General features: G+C 41.1%; 1 protein-coding gene across 2 annotated transcripts in view; it reads right to left on the minus strand.

Annotated features, from left to right (window-relative positions):
* The window catches only part of LOC109918070 (kelch-like protein 20), a 41,972-nt gene extending 24,071 nt beyond the window's left edge, over positions 1 to 17,901 (minus strand). Inside the window, exons 1-5 of one of the 2 annotated variants that reach the window (XM_048613579.1) lie at positions 17,657 to 17,894; positions 14,317 to 14,459; positions 12,360 to 12,931; positions 9,321 to 9,479; positions 7,504 to 7,598 (exon numbers count right to left, since the gene is read on the minus strand). In XM_048613579.1, the coding sequence (XP_048469536.1) occupies positions 7,504 to 7,598; positions 9,321 to 9,479; positions 12,360 to 12,923 (818 nt within the window). In that variant the 5' untranslated portion in view covers positions 12,924 to 12,931; positions 14,317 to 14,459; positions 17,657 to 17,894. Of the gene's footprint in view, positions 1 to 7,503; positions 7,599 to 9,320; positions 9,480 to 12,359; positions 12,932 to 14,316; positions 14,460 to 17,656 lie in introns of both variants that reach the window. The other variant, XM_020517970.2, reaches the window with a different exon arrangement.
* Positions 17,902 to 20,162: the final 2,261 nt, after the last annotated feature.

A 20,162-nucleotide genomic window follows, 5' to 3' on the forward strand; every position in this document is an offset into this window, starting at 1 on the left:
AGAATATCCAGGGTCATATTTCAGCTGAGTAGTTATTTTTCTAACATATAAACATCGTGTTGGCTGCACGTATGTCAATTTGTGCTGGAATTGATGACAGTTCCATTATAATGGTCACTGGAAGCTACTAACTTTGACGTAGTAACATTCCCTACTATCAACATTCTGGGGGTTACCATTGACCAGAAACTCAACTGGACTCACCACATTAACACAGTGGCTACAAAAGCAGGCCAGAAGCTGGGAATACTGCAGCGAGTAACTCACCTCCTGACTCCTCAAAGCCTGTCCATCATCTACAAGGCACAAGTCAGGAGTGTGATGGAATACTCCCCACTTGCCTGGATGAGTACAGCCCCAACAACACAAGCTTGACACCATCCAGGACAAAGCAGCCTGTTTGATTGGGACTACTTCTGCAAGCATTCACTCCCTCCACCATCGACGCTCAGTAGCAGCAGTGTGTACTATCTACGAGATGCACTGCAGAAATTCACCGAAGATCCTCAGATAGCATGTTCCAAACCCACGACCACTTCCACCTAGAAGGACAAGGGCAGCAGACATATAGGAGCACCACCACCTCAAAGTTCCCCTCCAAGTCACTCATCATCCTGACTTGGAAATATATCACCGTTCCTTCACGGTCGCTGGGTCAAATTCCTGGAATTTCCTTCCTAATGGCATTGTGGGTCAACCCACAGCAGGAGGACTGCAGCAGTTCAAGAAGGCAGCTCACCAGAACCTTCTCAAGGGCAATTAGGGATGGGCAAGAAATGCTGGCCAGCCAGCGATGCCCACATCCCACAAATGAATAAAAAAAATTAGCATCTTGCTATTTGTATTTTGTCCAAATTAGAAGATTAAATAAAAATGAAATTTTAAGTTATGTTTGAGGTACTCCTTTAGCGGTTTTTAAATTCCTATGGCATATTCAATCCATAAAGTTCGGAAACAAAAGTATTGAACATAGTGTTTAAAGAGTGAAGACGACACCAAGTACCTGAAATGCTTTATAATTCGATAAACCACCTCAGGGCACTTGTAGAAAATCATTATCATACAAGTCTGAGTTGTTAGTGGCAATATTTCAAACGCAACGCATTAGCAGGTCCCCCATTCTACAGAATTATTTTGAAAAATAAATTAAAATAGCACAGATTCAAGTTATGATAGAACTTTTGAAAAAATTTAAACTCAACATATATTCTTTTATAGCACCGTGTTCAGAAGTGTCAAGAAAAGTTACTGAGCTAAGCTGATAAATAAAGATAGAACTACTAAAATGTAACTGCTGTACAGAGTGCAAATTAAGCACTAATTAATTAACAAAATTATTCAAAAAACAAGGCAAAAATTTTTAAATTGTTACTCTTTAAATTACATTGGAGGTGACAAACTAGGAGCTTCTGCAAGTAGGATTTTTACAACTTTGTCAGTTTTTGCTGTAATTCAGAAACCAAAACAGATCGATCCTGCTCCTGTGGAGTCATCACATTTCAGCAACCAGTCAACTCAGAGTCAGGACAATCATTTCAATCTCTTACAACTGAATGGATTGTATGAATTGGTCTGATAATTTATGAATTGATTACTGTGTAGTTGAAATGTCATAGCGGCATTCTTTGTATACCTTCTGGTAAGATGGCAGTGAAGGAGGACACTCCAGCCAGAGTTTTTCCTCTCCTTCCATTCCTCCCCTCTCTCGGTCTCGGACACCCAGCCCCAGGCTCCAAAGTGGGGACGGCAGTCAGCAGCTCACTGTGGGGACACCAGCGACCAGCGGCCCAGTGTCGACCGGGGCAGCAGTCAGCAGTCAGACCATGTGGGTCTGCTACGGAAACCCCTTGGACAGAGACTGTGATGTTTGCCTGTAACTTTGCTTCTTGTTTTTCTAACCTATGGTTACACTGCATAACCTGTAATGTGACTTTTTATCTTCATTTCTCTATTCTGTAATTAAGGATTGTACTGAGGTACTCTGTACCCAAGATGCCGTAGTGTTGGCGACATTAGTTATGGTGTAACAATCTGTAACCAAAGCTGTACCCAGGTACCTTTGTATTAAGATGCCGCTGTAAGTGGCAACTTATCAACTTTTCACTGTATTCATTGGAGTACATGCCAATAAAGCTACTTTATTACAATTCAATTCAGTATCATTGTGAACCTTCACAAAAGCTACTAGCGTCACCAGATGGTTGCAGTTACTAAAATGTCAATCTAGCTGGTGCCGACCAAAAGAAGCCAAGAGTTTAATTTGTTGAGCTAAACAATATCATACAGACTCAAATCAATACAAGTGCTGAAAGATCACGACGACAACTAACACAAAGATGGGAAGATGAATATCTCAGAGTTCAAAAATAACTTGAGTCTATGTTGTGATATTGGTGCTAAAATGATTAAAACGAAGAGCTCAGCAGCGAACAATGTGATCCTTTATGTATTAGACTTATCTGTACTGACGGTATGTTCAGTGAGCGTTGTGGGTGAATAACCCCTGAAGTACTGGAAGTTATTCCTCGATGCCATAAACAAACCAGCAAAATTGTAAATGCAATAAAAGGTTGTAAAAATCCAATAATAATTTTGCAGTGATCATACGAATTCTATAAAATGTACCTCGGATATTGCAAAAGTAAAGATGTGTATACTTTGATTGTTGTGAACATTGGCACGCAAAATTTAGCTATCTGAAGAAATATGCCCTATGATGTTCAACACTTTTTGTAGTGAACCCCTCCCCACCCCGTTTAGTTAAAAATTGTGTGACAATTCCAACAAGTACTTGTGCCTTCATGAGCCGGTGAATCTGTTATTGTTTCTCCTGAAATCCCTACACTATACTGACACTTTTAACAGCATATTTATATTCATATTCATATTACAAAACAGCAATACAATTGCTGGCATAACAGTAGGACTTTGATGCTCTTTCATTATGTTGTACAATTTTAATGGTAAATTTACGGCACTGTGGAATAGCTTCCAGAAGTTTAGGGGTTACAAACCACAGCAGTTGATGTTAATGAGATATTTGTAAACTCCAAATGAGACATGTCTCTTTTCACACATTTTTGGCAAACAGTAAGCAGGTGACAAGAATTCTCGAGGGAGCTTTTGAAATGTGCTTAAATTTTACCATGATTGTGGAAGGAATGGCGCCAAGACAGGGAGGTGACTGGTCTCAGCTGTGCACGTTCTTCCAATCAACACAGAACAAATGAGGAACGTGCTGTCTTGTGGAAGCAGCTACAGACTCAGCTCTGCTCTGTAAAACCACACAGCTAAACAGCAGCACTATGCACTACCCTGTTCAAAAAAGTCGAAGAAAGAATACTGGAGGCCTAGACTGTGTATGTTTATATACCTAAGCATTGTGTAACACAATGAAGATTCATATCTAAAAAGATGTTCATTTTTATTACTGGAAATAATTTATGGAAAGGGCATGTCAAAAGGGATTAAGACATTGAGCAGCTGATCCACACAGATCATGAAACTACTAAGTTTAGAACTCTAAAACAGTCTAAATGGCATGAGCTGACCTTCTTGGTTATTATAGTAAGTGTACTTGTTAGCTTCAGTTCCTTGAGTTAAAGCAGTCTGTCAAGGGCAGCTACAGCTTCCCTAATATGCTCCATGTTGACAAACAGCCATCTGAAACAAGGCGTCAGCTGGCACATGGCTTATTTGTGTGAGGTTTTACAAGGATCTGCAGTTTCTGGAATTCAGGAGTCTCCATCTGATGGTAAAAACATGCAGTGTCAGGCAGATTGAAAAGAAGCACTTTTTACTGAAACACCATTGAACGCATGATATAATGATAATGCCCAAAAACAGCAATGTGAAGACAATGCAACTCTATTACAGATATAATCTTCAATTGCTGAAAGAGCAACAGCAGAACTAGTATAGGTCCAAATAAAACAGATGATATTTCAACATTCAAATCTTATAACAAATTGCTATTTTTATGAGTTTAGCATAACCTTCTAACTGTGCAGATTTTGCATAGATTTTCTTTGCTGCTTTCCTATTCCCAAAATATTGCTAAATTTCACTCAAAATATTTGCAACTTCACAGAGTATCAATGCAATTTTAAAAAATGGAACAGAAATATAGGTGACTACCATTTTCAGCCATTTTAAATTCTAAAGATAGGTTTGTGCTGGTAAAAAGGTCAAGACAATTATCTTGTCACTTGGCCCTATTTAAATCAGTAGAATGAGGACTAAATAGCTAATCACTACAACATACATTTATATGTTAAGACTAATTGGTTTATAAAGCATGACTCAGCTACAGTGCAATCCACTGCGCCCACCCAAGTGAAATGTAAATAGCAAATTCTAAACATCAAAGTGGAGAACTCCTTTATCAGTTCCTTGTTGTACTCTTTTAAAAAAAAGGGAGAAAAAGTACTGAAAAGTCTTTTAATATTTCACTGTTGAAGCTTGATCTATATTAAGAGCAGGCCTTATACAATAATGTCCAATGTTTGATCCCTGGTTTGTGCAGAGTCAGTAATTCTCCACTGGCTTGATTGATGGCTTTACTATCCGGGTTAAACAGAATAACGGCTGGGGTTCCCTTATTCTGTAGCTAAGTAGTTGCTTTTGGTGCAAGTTCATGTGAATGTGAGATGAAGACAAAAATCAGGTCTGCCTGACATGGTAGAAAGGCGCAATTTACTGATGATTTGCCAATATTATGCTCTGATACTCATGTTAGCTCCCATAATAGATGGGTAAGTCAATAGGGCAGGAGTACTGAAGAATTCAACAAACTTAATACAGCTCCTGGTATTCACACTTGTACACTACAATCACAGGCACTTGTGTCTGTGCTCAAGCTAAGCAAATCAGATATACTGGTGCACACTAAACATAGAAACATACAAAGATAGGAATAGAACATTTACCCCTCAAGCCTGCTCTGCCATTCAGTATGATCATCGAGCGGAATACCCTAATTCCAATTCCAACGCTGCCCCCCGCCACAACATTATCCCTTCATCCCTTTAGCCTCAACCACTATCCCTGGTAGTGTATTCCACAGGCTGACCACTCTGGGTGAAGAGATCTCTCCTCAGCTCAGTCCTAAAAGCTTTACCCTTGATCTTTAAATTATGATTCCTGGTTCTGGACTAAACACCAATGCCATCACCACCCCTCAACCACCTCCTCCCAAAATAGGAAATATCTGATCCATCTAGCCTGTTACAATTTGCCAGGTTTCTATGAGATCCCAACTCCTCCAATTCTTCTAAACTCCAGTGAATACAATCCCCTAGCAGACTCAATCTCTCCTCATCCCTGGAGTCAATCTGGTAAACCTTCACTTCACTCTCTTTATAACAAGCACATCATTCCTCAGTTAAGGAGACTAAAACTGCACAAAACATTCCAGGTGTGGCCTCACCGATGCCCTGTATAACTGCAGAGAGACATGCTTGTTCCTGTACTTGAATTCTCTCGCTATGAAGGTCAACATATAATTTGCCTTCTTTATTGCCTGCTGTATGTTTACTTTCAGAGACTTGTGCATGTGGATACCTGGGTCTCATGCCAAAGTGGATAACCTTGCACTTGTCCACATTATACTGCATCTTCCATGCATTTGCCCACTCACTCAGTCTACCTAAATTATACTGCATCCTCCTTATAGCTCACCCTTGCACCAAACTGTGTTGTCTGCAAATTTTGAGACATTACGATTAGTTCCCTCATCGAAGTCATTAGCATATATTGTGAATAGCTGGTGTCCTCGTATATTTCCCTGCAGGACCCCACTAATAATTGCCTGCCATTCTTAATAAAACCTATTTATTCCTACCGTTTCCTGTCTGCTAACCAATTTTCTACCCATCTCAATACACTACCACAATCCCACGTACTTTAATTTTACACATTAATCTCTTACATGGAGCTTTGAAAGTCTTCTGAATGTCCAAACAAACCACATCTACTGGCTCCCTCTGATCAACTCTGCTAGTTACATCCTCAAAGAAATCCAGTAGATTTGTCGAGCATGATTTCCCTTTCCATGCTGACTGTGTCTGATTCTACCAGTGCTTTCTAACTGCTCTGCTACAAAATTCTTGATAATGGACTCTCGCATCTTCCCCACTACCAACGTCAGACTCACTTGTCTATAATTCCCTATTTTCACTCTTAAATAATGGGGTTACATTAACTACCTCCAATCTGTAGAAACTCTTCCAGTGTCTAAAGAATCATGGAAGGTGACCACCAATGCATCTGCTATTTCTAGGGCCACTTCCTAATGTATTCTGGGATGTAGATTATCATCAAACCTTGGGATTGATCAGTCTTCAATCCCAACAATTTCTTCAACACCATTTCTCTACTGATACACAGATTTACTTACGTACTCCCTCTCACTAAACCCTGTGTTCACCATCATTTCTGGTACATTATTCGTGGTCTCCTTTGTGAAGACAGAGCAAAGTATGAATTTATTTTGTTCCCCATAAAAATTCCCTGTTTCTTGTAGGAGGCCTATATTAATTCTCAATCTTTTCCTCTTTATACACCTATAGAAACTATTCCAGTTGGTTCTTATGGTCCCTTCAAAACTTATTCTCATCCTCTATCTTCCCTTTCTTAAATCAATCCCTTGGTCCTCCTTTGCTGACTTCTAAACTGTTCCCAATCCGCATTGCTACCATTTTTTCTTGCCAATGTACATACTGCTCTTTTGCGTCTAATATTATCTCTAACTTCCCTCCTAAGCCATGGTTTGGCCACTGTTCTCTTTGCACTCCTGCAACAGACAGGAATAAACACATTTTGTACTTCACCCATTTGTTCTCCATTGCCTGTCCAATATCATTCCTTCCAGTAACACTTCCCAATTCATTACAGTCAACTCATGGTCTATACCATTAAAGTTTCCCTTAAGAGTCATGACTATAGTCTCAAAAATCAACTCTCTCTATCGTGATGAAAATATCTATTATGTTATGGTCACTCATTCCACAACTACATTACTAATTATTATTTTCTCATTGCATGATACCCAGTTTAAGACAGCATGTTCTCTAGTTGACTCCTTGGTGCAGTAAATCATCCCATATACACTCTAAATTTGTGTTGACTAATTTGATTTGCCCAACCTATATGCAGGTTAAAGTCACCCATAGTTACAGATGTCCGTTATGACTTCCCTCAGCATGTCATGCCAAAGAAATGCTGCTGGAGATCAGTAAGATGGAGACAGGAACCTTCATACCAATATGTCACATTCCATCATATGCTAATGATGTCAGTGTATCTCTTAAACGTTGCACATCTGATACAAGACATAACATAATACTGCCACCAGCATTCACTTTGTAAGATTCCACAGGACTGTACCTCTCAAAGCAAAAAAACTAGCAGAGAATGTCAGAAAATCTGCTTTACAAGGTTCTCTTGTGTACAGTATGACCCAGTGTTTTGCATGATAAACATACATATTCATAGATACACTACCTGCACATTTCATCACTTTTGATCAAAGTGTCAGTCCCAACTGTGCCAACCAGGAACTTAGGGCTCAACAACGGCAAACGAACATGTTGCAAGACCTGGAGAAAAATAGCCAAAAAGTACACACACACACACACACAAATGAAAACACTGAACAGCTACAATTTTGTTCAATAGCAAGGCAGGCTTGAGGGGCTACATGACCTACTCCTGTTCCTACTACTTGTTATTAATTGCTTTGTATATTAATTGGAGGTATAGACTAGAAGGCTGTAAAATATGTCTCTAATGAGTCTACTCTTAGCAGAAGACTTTTGCTATGTTCAAATTGACAGACTATCAACAGCAAGGAGTGGAAAATTGTTTCAATTTCTATTCACTTCCTCAAATTGGTCCAGGTTGCGTTAGGCAGTATAAAAAGGTGACTCAAGAACATGCCTCATCACCAACCTCAGAACAGAATTAACCTAACCTGTGATTTCCCATGTCAATCTCATTTTAACAACCTTTACCCAAGATATCAGTTGGCTACACAATTCTGATCTGTGGAATGCTCTGGGTGGTGTAGACTCTCCCCATCACTGTATCAAACACTTGATTTCAATATTACAGGCAGAGGGCTAGCTGCAAAAATCCATCCGAGGCTGCCTTGGGCCACAGGACATGAACAGTGCTGCTATGGAAGGTGATACAAACACTTACTGGCCTGCACTAACCAATTACAGCCTGAGGATCTGAATTGTCAACACAATTGTCAGAACTCTGTCCGATCTCTTGTGGCACAGGCTCAAGGGGCTGAATGGGCTACTTTTGTTCCTATGCTCCTATGAAATATCACATCTATTTAACTGAGTTTGCAACCTCCTGCATTCAGTACCATTTTTGGCAGATCGTATCTGATTTCTCCTAATCCTTCCGATGCACTAATTTTTAAATTGTTCTGTACACCTGCAATTAAAATAGCTTGGAGACAAGACAACCAATCTTCCCAATTGTGTTCACTTTATGAATAGTGACGAGTATAGATTGAGCTTGAGTGCATATCAACTTAAATTTGAGTGAAACAGAGGAGGAGGGTTTATTGAAGTGAATAATAGGAGGAGGCAGAGGCGGAAAGAACATGGCATTGGTGAACTGCTCATTTGGAGAGCCCACACAGATACAAATGCCCTCCTTATACAGCATAACAATTCTGTACATTTAGTATTAGGCAGTTTTTCAAAAATTCAAATTCATCCATTGCCAGCTGTATTCTCAATACTACAGTCAATTAATGCAAGACAGTAGATGACAACCCAAGACAAACTATAACTGATGAATTTATCCAGGCTGACAGTTCTATAATTTTCTTACTAGCATGCCAAAGTTCCAAATGCTAACTCCTTAAAACCACTAATATTTTCAAATTAGAGGATTTTTTTTTAAAACAGTTCTAACAAATTTTTCTTTCTTTTTTTTTCAATTTTTTAAAATATGGTAACCAAGGTGAGTAGCATTAATGCTTCCTTTTTGGATATCGATTATCAATGGTACACATTTTTTAACTCACATTCAGCAGAGTTAGGTTCAGAACAGAATATCCTTTACTGTATAGTATGACATCTACTTTCCACACCATCTGTAATGGGTTCAGAGCACGATCATCCCTCAGTACCAAATTTGATGTAGGCACATGGAGTGGGATTAAGACTGGTCAAATTTATTTCAAATAATGTAGGCGTTCATTTCACTAATCACATACCAATTCAAATCCAGATCTCCAAGATGAAAGGACAGCAAGATTTTCGACCCATTACCTGGCTTTACTATCCTCTGGTTACCTGAGCAAGTTGTCCTCTCCTTTCCTGAATGTTGTATTTGACCCACGATACAACAGCGCTATACACCTGCTCCTCACTTCGCACGTTCAATTCATCGCTGGAAATTATATCAATCATCTGGTTTGCTGGCAGTAACATAAATTCCTCGCTCTCCATTACCTGGACAGAAGGATTGAGAAACCCAAAGTTATTTGGAATTCAACTTCACTCTAAAGCAGAACAGTCACAGACAGTTGCTATCAAAGCAGCCAAACTTGTGCAAAAATATAACAGTGGATCTCAGGCCAGTACAAAAGGATATACTCTGAATTGAATAGAACAATATCTCTTGCATATTCAGATATAGATGTTTATAACAATATGTATTGATGTAAGGATTGACAAAGCTGTTCAGCGGATTTAGCACTAAGTTTCTGATTTGTTAGGTTGGAACCTACACAGAGCTGACTTCTGAATGTGGTTAAACATGAACTGCATCTGTATAAATTTGTTACGTTACAATTACAAGGACAAAAACTGGCACAATGCACCATGCATTACCACAGAGGAAACTATTCATGATTTCTTAAGTCTTCCTTCCTTGGGAAAAGGAGAAGCTACATTTCAAGTGCCACCTTTGGGAAATGGTATGCCTTGGAATCAATTACAGAATAATTGTTATTATGGAAAATGATTTGTCAGATGTTGTTAATTCCTTAGTTCCTTTTACTTTAGTGAGATGCCAGGCCCTGATCACAATTGTGTGAGATAGCCCCCGAGAACGAGGATGATGCATGCTCATGGCAAGAATCTGTGACTGAACGCTTTTTTTTTTAAAAACGTGGAGAAGCTGTTGTACTGTACCCTTTGCACAGTTCTAGCTGACAAGGAAACTCTCCTGCATTTTGATACCTGCCAGAAGCCTACCAGAGGGATTTAGAGATTGATAATTAACCTGTTTGGTTGGGTTATGACACACCTTTCACAACTATTAGGTCCCAAGGTAGAACCTGAACCTAGACCTTTTGGCTGAGAATCAAGAACTCTACCAGTCACTGACAAGATCTATTGGCCAATTCAGCAATTAACCATATACACAAAAGCACATTTTCTATTTTCTTCTTAAAACTTCAGTGAGGATATTTAGTTGTGATTTGTTGGTATCTTTACTATAATGCTAGCCTCTGCACAGTCAAGCATAATCCTTTGAAGTATGATGGATGCACTTCAAGTGAAACACAGCTATGACCCTTGGCAGTGTTCACCAAGGGGATAAGGACAGGAGCCATATCACTCTGATATCACTGAACTGTAACCTGGCCCACCCTTTTAAGTTACGAGATCTTACTACCATAACCTTCTGTAGTCAATTATAGGTCGAATGCCTGTTTTAAATCAGATGGCAAGAAGAAGGAATTCCTTTTGCTCGTAAATTTATATATAAAAAAACTCAGACACCAGTTAAGGTGACAAACTATCAAGCAGCATTACATCTGATAACAAGAATTGAGGAGGTCTTTAAAATTATACCTACAAATGTGTGTAACTCCTTATATGTCTGCTTGGTTTGACAAAGATTAAATCAGATGCTGTTAACTCTCCTACACATCAATTATCTTCCACTGTAGTCCTTAAGGTATAGGTACACCCCCAGTGCTGTTAGGAATGAGTTCCAGGATTCTAACCCAGCAACAGCAGTATCTTTCCAACTCAGGAAGGTGAGTGGCTTGGAGGGAAACTTGCAGGTGGTGGTGTTCCCATGCACCTGTTGTCCACGTCCTTCTGGGAGAATAGAGGTCGATGGCTCGGAAATTACTAAAGTAGCCTTGGTGAGTTGTCACAGTGCATCTTGTAGACAATACGCACTGCTGTCATTGAGAGTCAGCGGCAGCCAGGGTGGGTGTTGAAGTAATGGTAATGGATGTGGTGTCAATCAAACAGGATGCTTTTTTCTGGATGATGCCAAGCTTCTTGAGTGTTGTAGGAACTGCACCAATCCAGGCAAGTGAAGAGTATTTCATTGCACCCTTGACATGCCTAGTAGATGGCAGACAAGTACTGAGGAGACATGAGGTAAGTTACTTGTCATAGAATTTGTAACCTCTGTCCTGTTCTTATAACTACAGTATTCTATGGCTGGTCCAGTCAGTTTCCAGTCAATGGTATCCCCAGCATGTTGATAGTGGGTAACTCAGTAACAGTAATGCATTGAACATGAAAAAGCACACCTAGATTCTCTCTCTTTGGATATGGTCATTGCCTATCACTTGTATGGCACAAATTTTACTTGCAATTTATCAGCCTAAGCTGGAGTGTTGTTCCAGGTCTTGTTGCATTTGGACATGGACTGCTTCAATATCAAAAGAATTGTGAATGGTGCTGAACTTTGTGCAATTATCAACAAATGTACTCAGCCCCTGACATTATGATGGAAGGAATGTTTTTGGTGAAACAGCTGAAGATGGTCGAACATAGAATACTACCAAAGAACTCCTGCAGTAGTGTCCTGGAGCTGGGATGACTGACCTCTAACAATCACAACCACTTTCCTTTCCACTAGATGCCACTTCAATAAACCAAAAGCTTCCACTTCAAATTTCTATTGATTAATTTTGCCAGGGTTCGTTGATGCCATACTGTTAGATGCTAACATGATGTCGACAGTAGCAACTCTGACTTCATTTATAGAGTTCAGCTGTTTTCTCCAATTTTGAACCAAGGCTACAATTAAGTCAGGAGCTGATTGGCCCTGGGGCAGAAGCCAAACTGAACTATGAGAACATGTGAATGCCATACTTATGTTTTTGCACTCCACATGGAATGCCTCATCATGATGACTAACTAAAGACAATGGAGCAAGGGCAGTGTGCATTCCTAATACAATCAGCATGAAGCCTCAAAAAAGAGCGGAAAGGACACAGCACTAATCCCAAATTCCTCCAATACTGCTGCTCAACTGTTGAGTTTTACAGTCACTACTTTGGGGTTTCAAAAAGCTTGACTTGGAAAAAAGGTAAAGTAATTCTGAATCACAGCAGACAAGGAAGCATATTTTCTCACCTCTTGAAAGTTGTGCTGTGTAAACTTATCTGCCACGCGCAGCAACTCCCGACAAGCGTGAGTGTCGGCAAAAGCCCGAATTCCCAAACAATTGGATGGATCGAGCTGTCGCTTTAAAAATTCACAGCAGGTTTCTTGGATCTCAATCAGCTGCAACAAGCAGGCAGCTGGCAGCAAGGTCTGCACATTGTTCTCCTCCACAATGATCTGTGATGTGTACGCAAACTCAATGAGTAATTCCATGGCATGCTCATCAATGTCCCTAATCAGAACTTCAGTCTGCCGACTTTCTGCAAGTTCACTGGTGAACATTGCGTGGAAGTAAGGACTGCAGGCTGCAAGCACCACCCGGTGTGCATAGATTTTCTTCAGCCCAACCACAAGCACAACATCACACAGACCCTGGTTTCTCCTCAGTTGATTAATGGCATCCAGGGTGAGTCGGGGATGTTTGTCTGAGATGTAATGCATGCGTGCAGGCTGAGGCAGGCCTTCAGGAAGCCGGTTCGGATCACCAGCTGTACATCGGCTGGTCACATCCATTCCTGTCACCACTGGAGACATGCACAGATCTGAAGAGGAGGAAACATAATCAATTCAATATTCAGGTAATACTACACAATATTCATTAATCTCCTTCACAGCCAAATGTGATAACACCTCAGGTAGACCTGCTCAGTATAACACATGATATGGCCGTAATAATCTGGCCTTGATTAGGAGGGCGAGAGTTTAGCCTGAAAGCCTGCTCCAAGACAGAATGGAAACTTTAGCAATTTAAAAAAATGATTTGTCATCCCAAGACAGTTCCTGTCCTTCATAACCAAATAACCAAAATTCAAGTTGCAGGACTTCATTTCAAATAAAATCCAAGTGTGAATGCTAGATACATGCATGAACAATGTTCTCAGAAACAGATCAAACCAGCTTTTCATTTAAATGTTAAGATGATTCAGGAAGCTACAACTTCTGTGTCAAGCCACGTACTCATTACATAGCACAGCTTTCACAAAGAATTATTGGCTCAACTGATTAATACATTATTACATATACTCTGCATAGCAGCCTTCTCCCACAAATCTATTTCTTTCCCTCTCTCACACACCCATCTAGTTTCACTCTTACCTCCCAAAGTCCAAAGATGTGTAGGTTAGGTGGATTGGCCATGCTAAATTGCCCGTAGTGTCCAGGGATGTGTAGGGTGGATTAGCCATGGGAAATGCAGGGTTACAGAGGTGGGGGTTCCAAGTGGGATGCTCTTCAGAGGTTCAGTATGGACTCTGATCGGCAGAATGGCCTGCTTCCACACTCTAAGGATTCTATGATTCTATGTACACTTTAACTGAAAATTGTAATGGTGAATTCCAAATTCTATTCACGCTCTGGGAAAGGAATCTTTTCCTGGGTTTCCTAGAATTTATCTGTGATTAATATTATCATTAATGATCTCTAGCTTTCCCTCTCCATGATGCAGAAATATCCTCTCTAAACTAGACTATCACATCTTAAACGATCTCCATCAAGTCACCCCTCTGTCTTCTCTTATCCAGAAAAATAAAAGCACCCCATCTCTTCTGATCAATACATCCTCTCTGTTCTAGTATCATCCTCAAGAAACTGTTTGCACACTTTCTTCAGTGCCTCTGAATTCTGTACGTAACTGGAGGGCAAGAACCTTGCACAGTACACTCAGTGTAGTCTATATGAAGATTTGATATAAGGTTTGCATAATGTCTATGCTTTTCAATATCATTCCTTTAGAATGGATGCGGTGTCAATCCAGCAGAATGCTTTTTTTCTGGATGATGCCAAGCTTCTCGAGAATGAATCTCAAACCATTTGGTTTGCTATTTGTCTTTAAAGGAGAAGGTCTAATTACAGAACTTTTAGTGTTTCCCCCTACTCTATTTAGACTCATTATTGAAGCAATATGAACTCCCCATTAAAAATATGACACCTCATGCTTATCTATTCGAAATCATTTGGCAAGTATTGTCCTGTGCAGTGATCTTCCTCGTTGTTAACTCCACACCGCCGTCCCCTCAAGTGCCATCTGCGAATTCTGAAACCGCACATTTGATTTCCAAGTGCAAATTATTTCTGTAAAGTGAACAACAGTTGTCTCAGTACCGATCCTTCTGAATCATCACTTCCCACCTTTTGTAAACCTGAATAGCTACTCAACTGCTACTGTCTGCTTTCTGTTGTCATCTGTCCATATTCCATATGCTGCAGATATCTTGTGAGGTCAAGCATCTAAATAAGCATCACCAGAAGTTATTCTACTCAAGTACACACTTCCACAGAATCCCTACATGCTGTAGGGAAACAGACCATTCATCCCAATAAGTGACTGACTCTCCGAACAGCATCCCAGCCAGACTCAAACCCCTACCCTATCCCTGTAACCCTGCATTTTCCACAGCTAATTCACCTAACCTACACAGCCCTAGGCACTATGGACAATGGAGCATGGCCAATCCACCTAATCTGCGCATCTTTGGACTGTGGGAGGAAACCCACACATACACTGGGAGAATGAACAAACTTCACTCGGGCAGCCAGTCATACTGCTTGTACCAGATAGAATTGTGCACTCCGAAAGTGAAATATATAATTTTACAAAAAAAAACTGGCAGCATGGCATTAGTGCTAACCACTGATCCACCTCACAGCACCAGGGATCTGGGTTCAATTCCACCCTCGGGTGACTGTGTGTGTGGAGTTTGCACATTCTCCCTGTGTCTGCATGGGTTTCCTCCGGGTGCTCCGGTTCCCTCCCACAGTCCAAAGATGTGCAGGTTAGGTGGATTGGCCATGCTAAATTGCCCGTAGTGTTCAGGAACGTGTAGATTAGGTGGGTTGTGGTGGGGGATAGGTCCGGGTGCAATGTTCTGAGGGTCAGTGTAGACTTGTTGGGCCGAAGGGCCTGCTTCCCTACTGTAGGGATTCTATGTTTTAAAATATGCCAAATGCACTAAAGTGTCCAGATGTAGATCTAAACCCACTAATGAGGATCCATGTAATAGATTAACTCAATAGTTGAAAGCCAGTTCCCAAAATCTCATCAGAACTTCAAACAATTAGTTTTAAAAGCAACAAAAACAAATAAATCTGTTTTGAAGCCAGTCTCCAAACATTAACACTGGTTCTCTCTCCAGGGGCTGCCAAGCTGGTTGAGTTTCTCCAACACATCGCTTTTAGCTGAATACAGGTTCGTCTGTGATAAAGTGCTGAAGTAGTGCAGACTAAGCAAAATATTTTGCAAATCTAGCCTCCCACGATTACTCACTAACTCTATAAACCTCCAGCTCGCTAATTTTTGAACTTTATTGTCACAACACAGAGATTGCAGACAAAGTGCCTTTTCAAGAAAGAAAGAATCATGTTGCTCTTGCCCTGAATGTGCTAACATTCATTTGCTGAGGTATAACCAATCGTCCATGACTATTCTTCATATGTCTGAGCCTGGGTAGCACTGACAGACTATTTAAACATGGTAGACACAAGAGCTCAATCAATTGCTCACACAATTCCCCTCAATGACCGACAAACAGTATGAGCCAAGGGAGACTATTATTCCATTACTTCCCTCCATGCTTTTAAATATCAATAGAATCATATAGCACAGAAGAGACTCTTCAGTGCATCGAGTATGCACCAACCTATCTACACTAGTCCAAATCTCCAGCATTTACCCATAGCACTGAGTGTTATAACATTTCAAGCGCTTATCCATGTAATTTTCAAGGGTTACGAGGGGGCATAATTTTAGGGTGAAGGGCAAGAGGTTTAAAGGGGATTGGAGGAAAACTCTTTCATCCAGAGGGTAGTGGGAACTTGGAATACATTGCCTAGGAAGGTGGTAGAGGCAGGAAGTCTCATACCTTTTTTTTTCTGAAAATGGTCATGTGGATGAGCACTTGAAATATCACAACTTTCAAGGCTATGGTGTTGCTATTTTCTGTTCTGCTCCCATGTCATTTACCACCTTCTCCTTTAAGGGATGCTGGTAACCAATCTATTCAGACCTGGTAAAGACATTAGCAGCCAGGACACAGGAACATGCTCTCAACAGCTTTCAACTTTGTTGAAAATTTAAACACTTTCTGGAACAGAATGCAGAACACTTGTAACATAAACAAACACAAAATAAACAGGTACTGAAACAGTAACGAACAACTTGACACCTGCTGCTCGCTCTCCAAACAACTGAGAATGTGGCAAAGGAATGCTGGAAACAGCTGGTCAAAATGTGTAGAGTTGTGCCATTGTTGGCAGAGGGTAGAGATCACAGAAATATACAGAAAAGCTGAAATACCCTGTTCTTCCGAGGGCAAGTTGCTTAAGGCAGTTAAATAAACAGACCACATTTGGCAGCAGGATCAATGTCCATTTTGAATTGGTTCATTCATCTCTGCCAAGGCTCTACTAACAATAAGTCAATCATCTGTGGATGATGACAATTTGGGCAAAGTACAAAGCAACACCTTCAGAAGAAGGTTGTCAGCAAATACTGGTAACCTAGTTCCGGTCCTTGTAATCTGGAATATACCACCTCAAAATGTCAATGTTCATTTTCTCAAAATGACTTTCACCATAATCCTGATTTAATGCCCTGAGTTTAACTGACCTAAATAAAATTCGAGAAACAAAGGTTATTTTAAAAAATGACTGCAGATTGTCATTTTTGGACAAAAGTCTCCATAGCAGCCACATAGTACTGTTTTCAGCATTAAACAAAAGTACCATAAAGTTCTGAACACAAGCAGCATTAATCTAAATTGTCTTTGCTTTTCAAGGCTAGTAAGTATGTAGGCAGAGACACACTGGCACTGAGCAGGTTTGAGTGATGGCGATAGCAATAAGGGCTAAAGACAAAAATGCTGCAAACATGCAGCAGGTGAGGAATCAGCGACTTAACATTGCTGGTTGATGGCCTTTTGGGGCCAGGATGAAAAGAACAAAAATCAAGAAATAGGAAGTTATAATTCATAAGCCCACATAAGCACAACATCTGCAACAAATCCACACTCGATTTTTAAAAACGTTCGAAAGGTATTTATCAGGAGTCGCCATCCCCAAATGATGACAAGGTAGCACAGAAGGAGTCTGTTCAGCCCATCGCGCCTGTACTAGCATTGTTCGCGTAAATGATTGGAAACCTCCCGTTGAATTTTTTTCCCCCAAGCATTTATTTCCATTTTCGTTTGCAAATCCCTTCCCCATGCTCAAAATCATTTCCAATACGGACCGCCGTTCTAATACCACTCGTTTATAAAGACGCTGAAACTTACCCAGAAGGTGGCCTGAGGCCGGAGACGATTCACTGGGTCAGCAGCAGCATCCGACCCCGAGGCAGCGGCCCGGCCACCTCCCGGTCCCGCAACTCCATCACACAACAGCACACGGACACTAACACCTTGACAAACTCTTCAGACGGACACCGATGAAGAACTTTCCCTCACTCTACAGGCTAATGATCCCTCGCCATCAAGACTCATCCCCGTTTACTCCTTTCCCCTCCCCTCAGGGCACGCGCGCACACCACTCAAATCCCGCCCACCGGCCATCCTCATTGGCTGGCATCGGCACCAGCCTCCACAATACTGCGCATTGATTGGACAGTACAGCTGCCAGTCGCTCCATTCGGGTCCCGCCCCCCGCTTCTTAGAAGCTCCGAGCACGGCTATGTGATTGGACAGCAAACCAGCGACCTTTCCCGTTCATGGGCAGTCCCCACATTGTTATTGGTTTATATCTTTGCCCGTCTGTTCATTTTGGATTTTTATTGGACAGACGTCTTGCCAATCGCCCCAACAAGATAGCGCCCCCACATGTTGGTTGAACACACCTCCCCGTTACGCATTCGGATTGGATAATAAAACTGCCAATCAGCCACTTTTTATCCCGCCCCTCATTCTCATTGATTTTCATCACCGTCCGTCTCTTCAGTCCGCGTTTTCATTGGACAGTAAAGCCATCAATCACCGAACCACTTCCGACCTAATAATTGTTGTATCTTATAATCCCTCGACTTCTCAGTCCATCTGGACCACTCCCCCCTTACAAGTTCAGATGAGGGGTTTCAGCCCGAAACTTTGCCTTTTCTGCTCCTCTGATGCAGTTTGACCTGCTGTGCTTTTCCAGCGCCACACCTATAGACTGCAGCTGTACTCTGGGAGGTTGTTGACCTCTTCCAACTCTTCCCATGAGGATGACGTTTGTTAGAATTCATCCAGAACATTATGTATAGTTCTGCAGTCCACATTATAGCGTCACAGAGTTGTTATAGCACAGAAAAAAGGACCTTCAGCCTATGGTGTCTGTGCTAGTTCATTAAACACCCCAGAACAAAAGTTGCTGGAAAAGCTCAGCAGGTCTGGCAGCACTGTGGAGAGAGAAAGCAAAGTTCAGGGGTTGGGTTCAGTGACCCATTTTCAGAACTGAATTCTTCAAATTTTTCTTTCAGCCTTCACAAAGGGCCACTGAACCTGAAACACCAACTTTGCTTTTTCTCCACGGATGTTGCCAGACCTGCTGAGTTTTCCAGATATTTTTGTTTTTGGTTCCCAATTCTTTGTTTCTGTTTCATTTTCATTTTCTAGGCCTGAAACGTCAGCCTCTCTGCTCCTATGATGCTGCTTGGCCTGCTGTGTTCATCCGGCTCTGCACCTTGTTGTCTCGGATTCTCCAGCATCTGCAGTTCCTACTACCTCTTCTAATCCCATTTTGTGGCACATTGTCCCAGCTATATAGAAAGGATGTGACCGCATTGGTGAGAGTGCAGAATTGATTTAAAAGTGTGGTTCAGGGATGGAAAAATTCAGTTATGAGGATAGATGGAAGATGTTGGAACTGTTCCCTTTGGAAAGAAAAATGGCTAAGAGGTGATCTGGCATAGGTTTTCAAAATCATGTGTGCTTGGACAGAGTAGTTTTGGAGAAACTGTGCTCAATTGTAAAGGGATGAAGAATTCTGGGCTCCCTACTACAGGAAGGATGTTGTGAAACTTGAAAGGATTCATAAAAGATTTATAAGGATGTTGCCAGGTTTGGAGGGTTTGAGCTACAGAGAGAGGCTGAATAGGCTGGGGCTATTTTTCCTGGAGCGTCAGAGCTGAGGGGTGACTTTATAGAAGTTTATAAAATCATGAGAGGCATGGATAGGGTAAATAGACAAGGTCTTTCCCCTGGGGTGGGGGAGTCCAAAACTAGACAGCATATGTTTACAGTGAAAGGGGAAAGATTCAAAAGGAACCTAAAGGGCAACTTTTTCTTGCAGAGGGTGGTGCGTGTGTGGAATGAGCTGCCAGATGAACTGGTGAAGGCTGGTACAATTCCAACATTTAAAAGGCATCTGGATTGGTATATGAATAGGAAGCGCTTAGAGGGATATGGACCAAATGCTGGCAAATGGGACTAGATTAATTTAGGATATCTGGTCGGCATGGACAAGTTGGGCTGAAGGGTATGTTTCCATGCTGTACAGCTCTGTGACTCTATAACTAGAAGGTGCAGATTTAAAATGGTTGGCAAAAAGGAACAAATGCGATGCAAGAGAAAACATTTTCATATACCGAGTGCTTTGGGTATGGATTGCACTGCCTGGACGTATGGAGGATGAGGCTGATTCAACTGAGGCATTCAAGAAGGCATTGAACAATTAATTAAATCCAAACAATCGATAAGGATGCAAGGACAAAGCAGGATATTGACAGTAGGTAATGATGATCATATGAACAGCCAGAGCTCTTCTATTGGCTGAATGACCTTCTTTTGATGCATAACACTTCTGTGATTC

This window comes from Rhincodon typus, chromosome 28 (genome assembly GCF_021869965.1).
Source record: "Rhincodon typus isolate 14 chromosome 28, sRhiTyp1.1, whole genome shotgun sequence".
Classification (NCBI taxonomy): Eukaryota; Metazoa; Chordata; class Chondrichthyes; order Orectolobiformes; family Rhincodontidae; genus Rhincodon; species Rhincodon typus.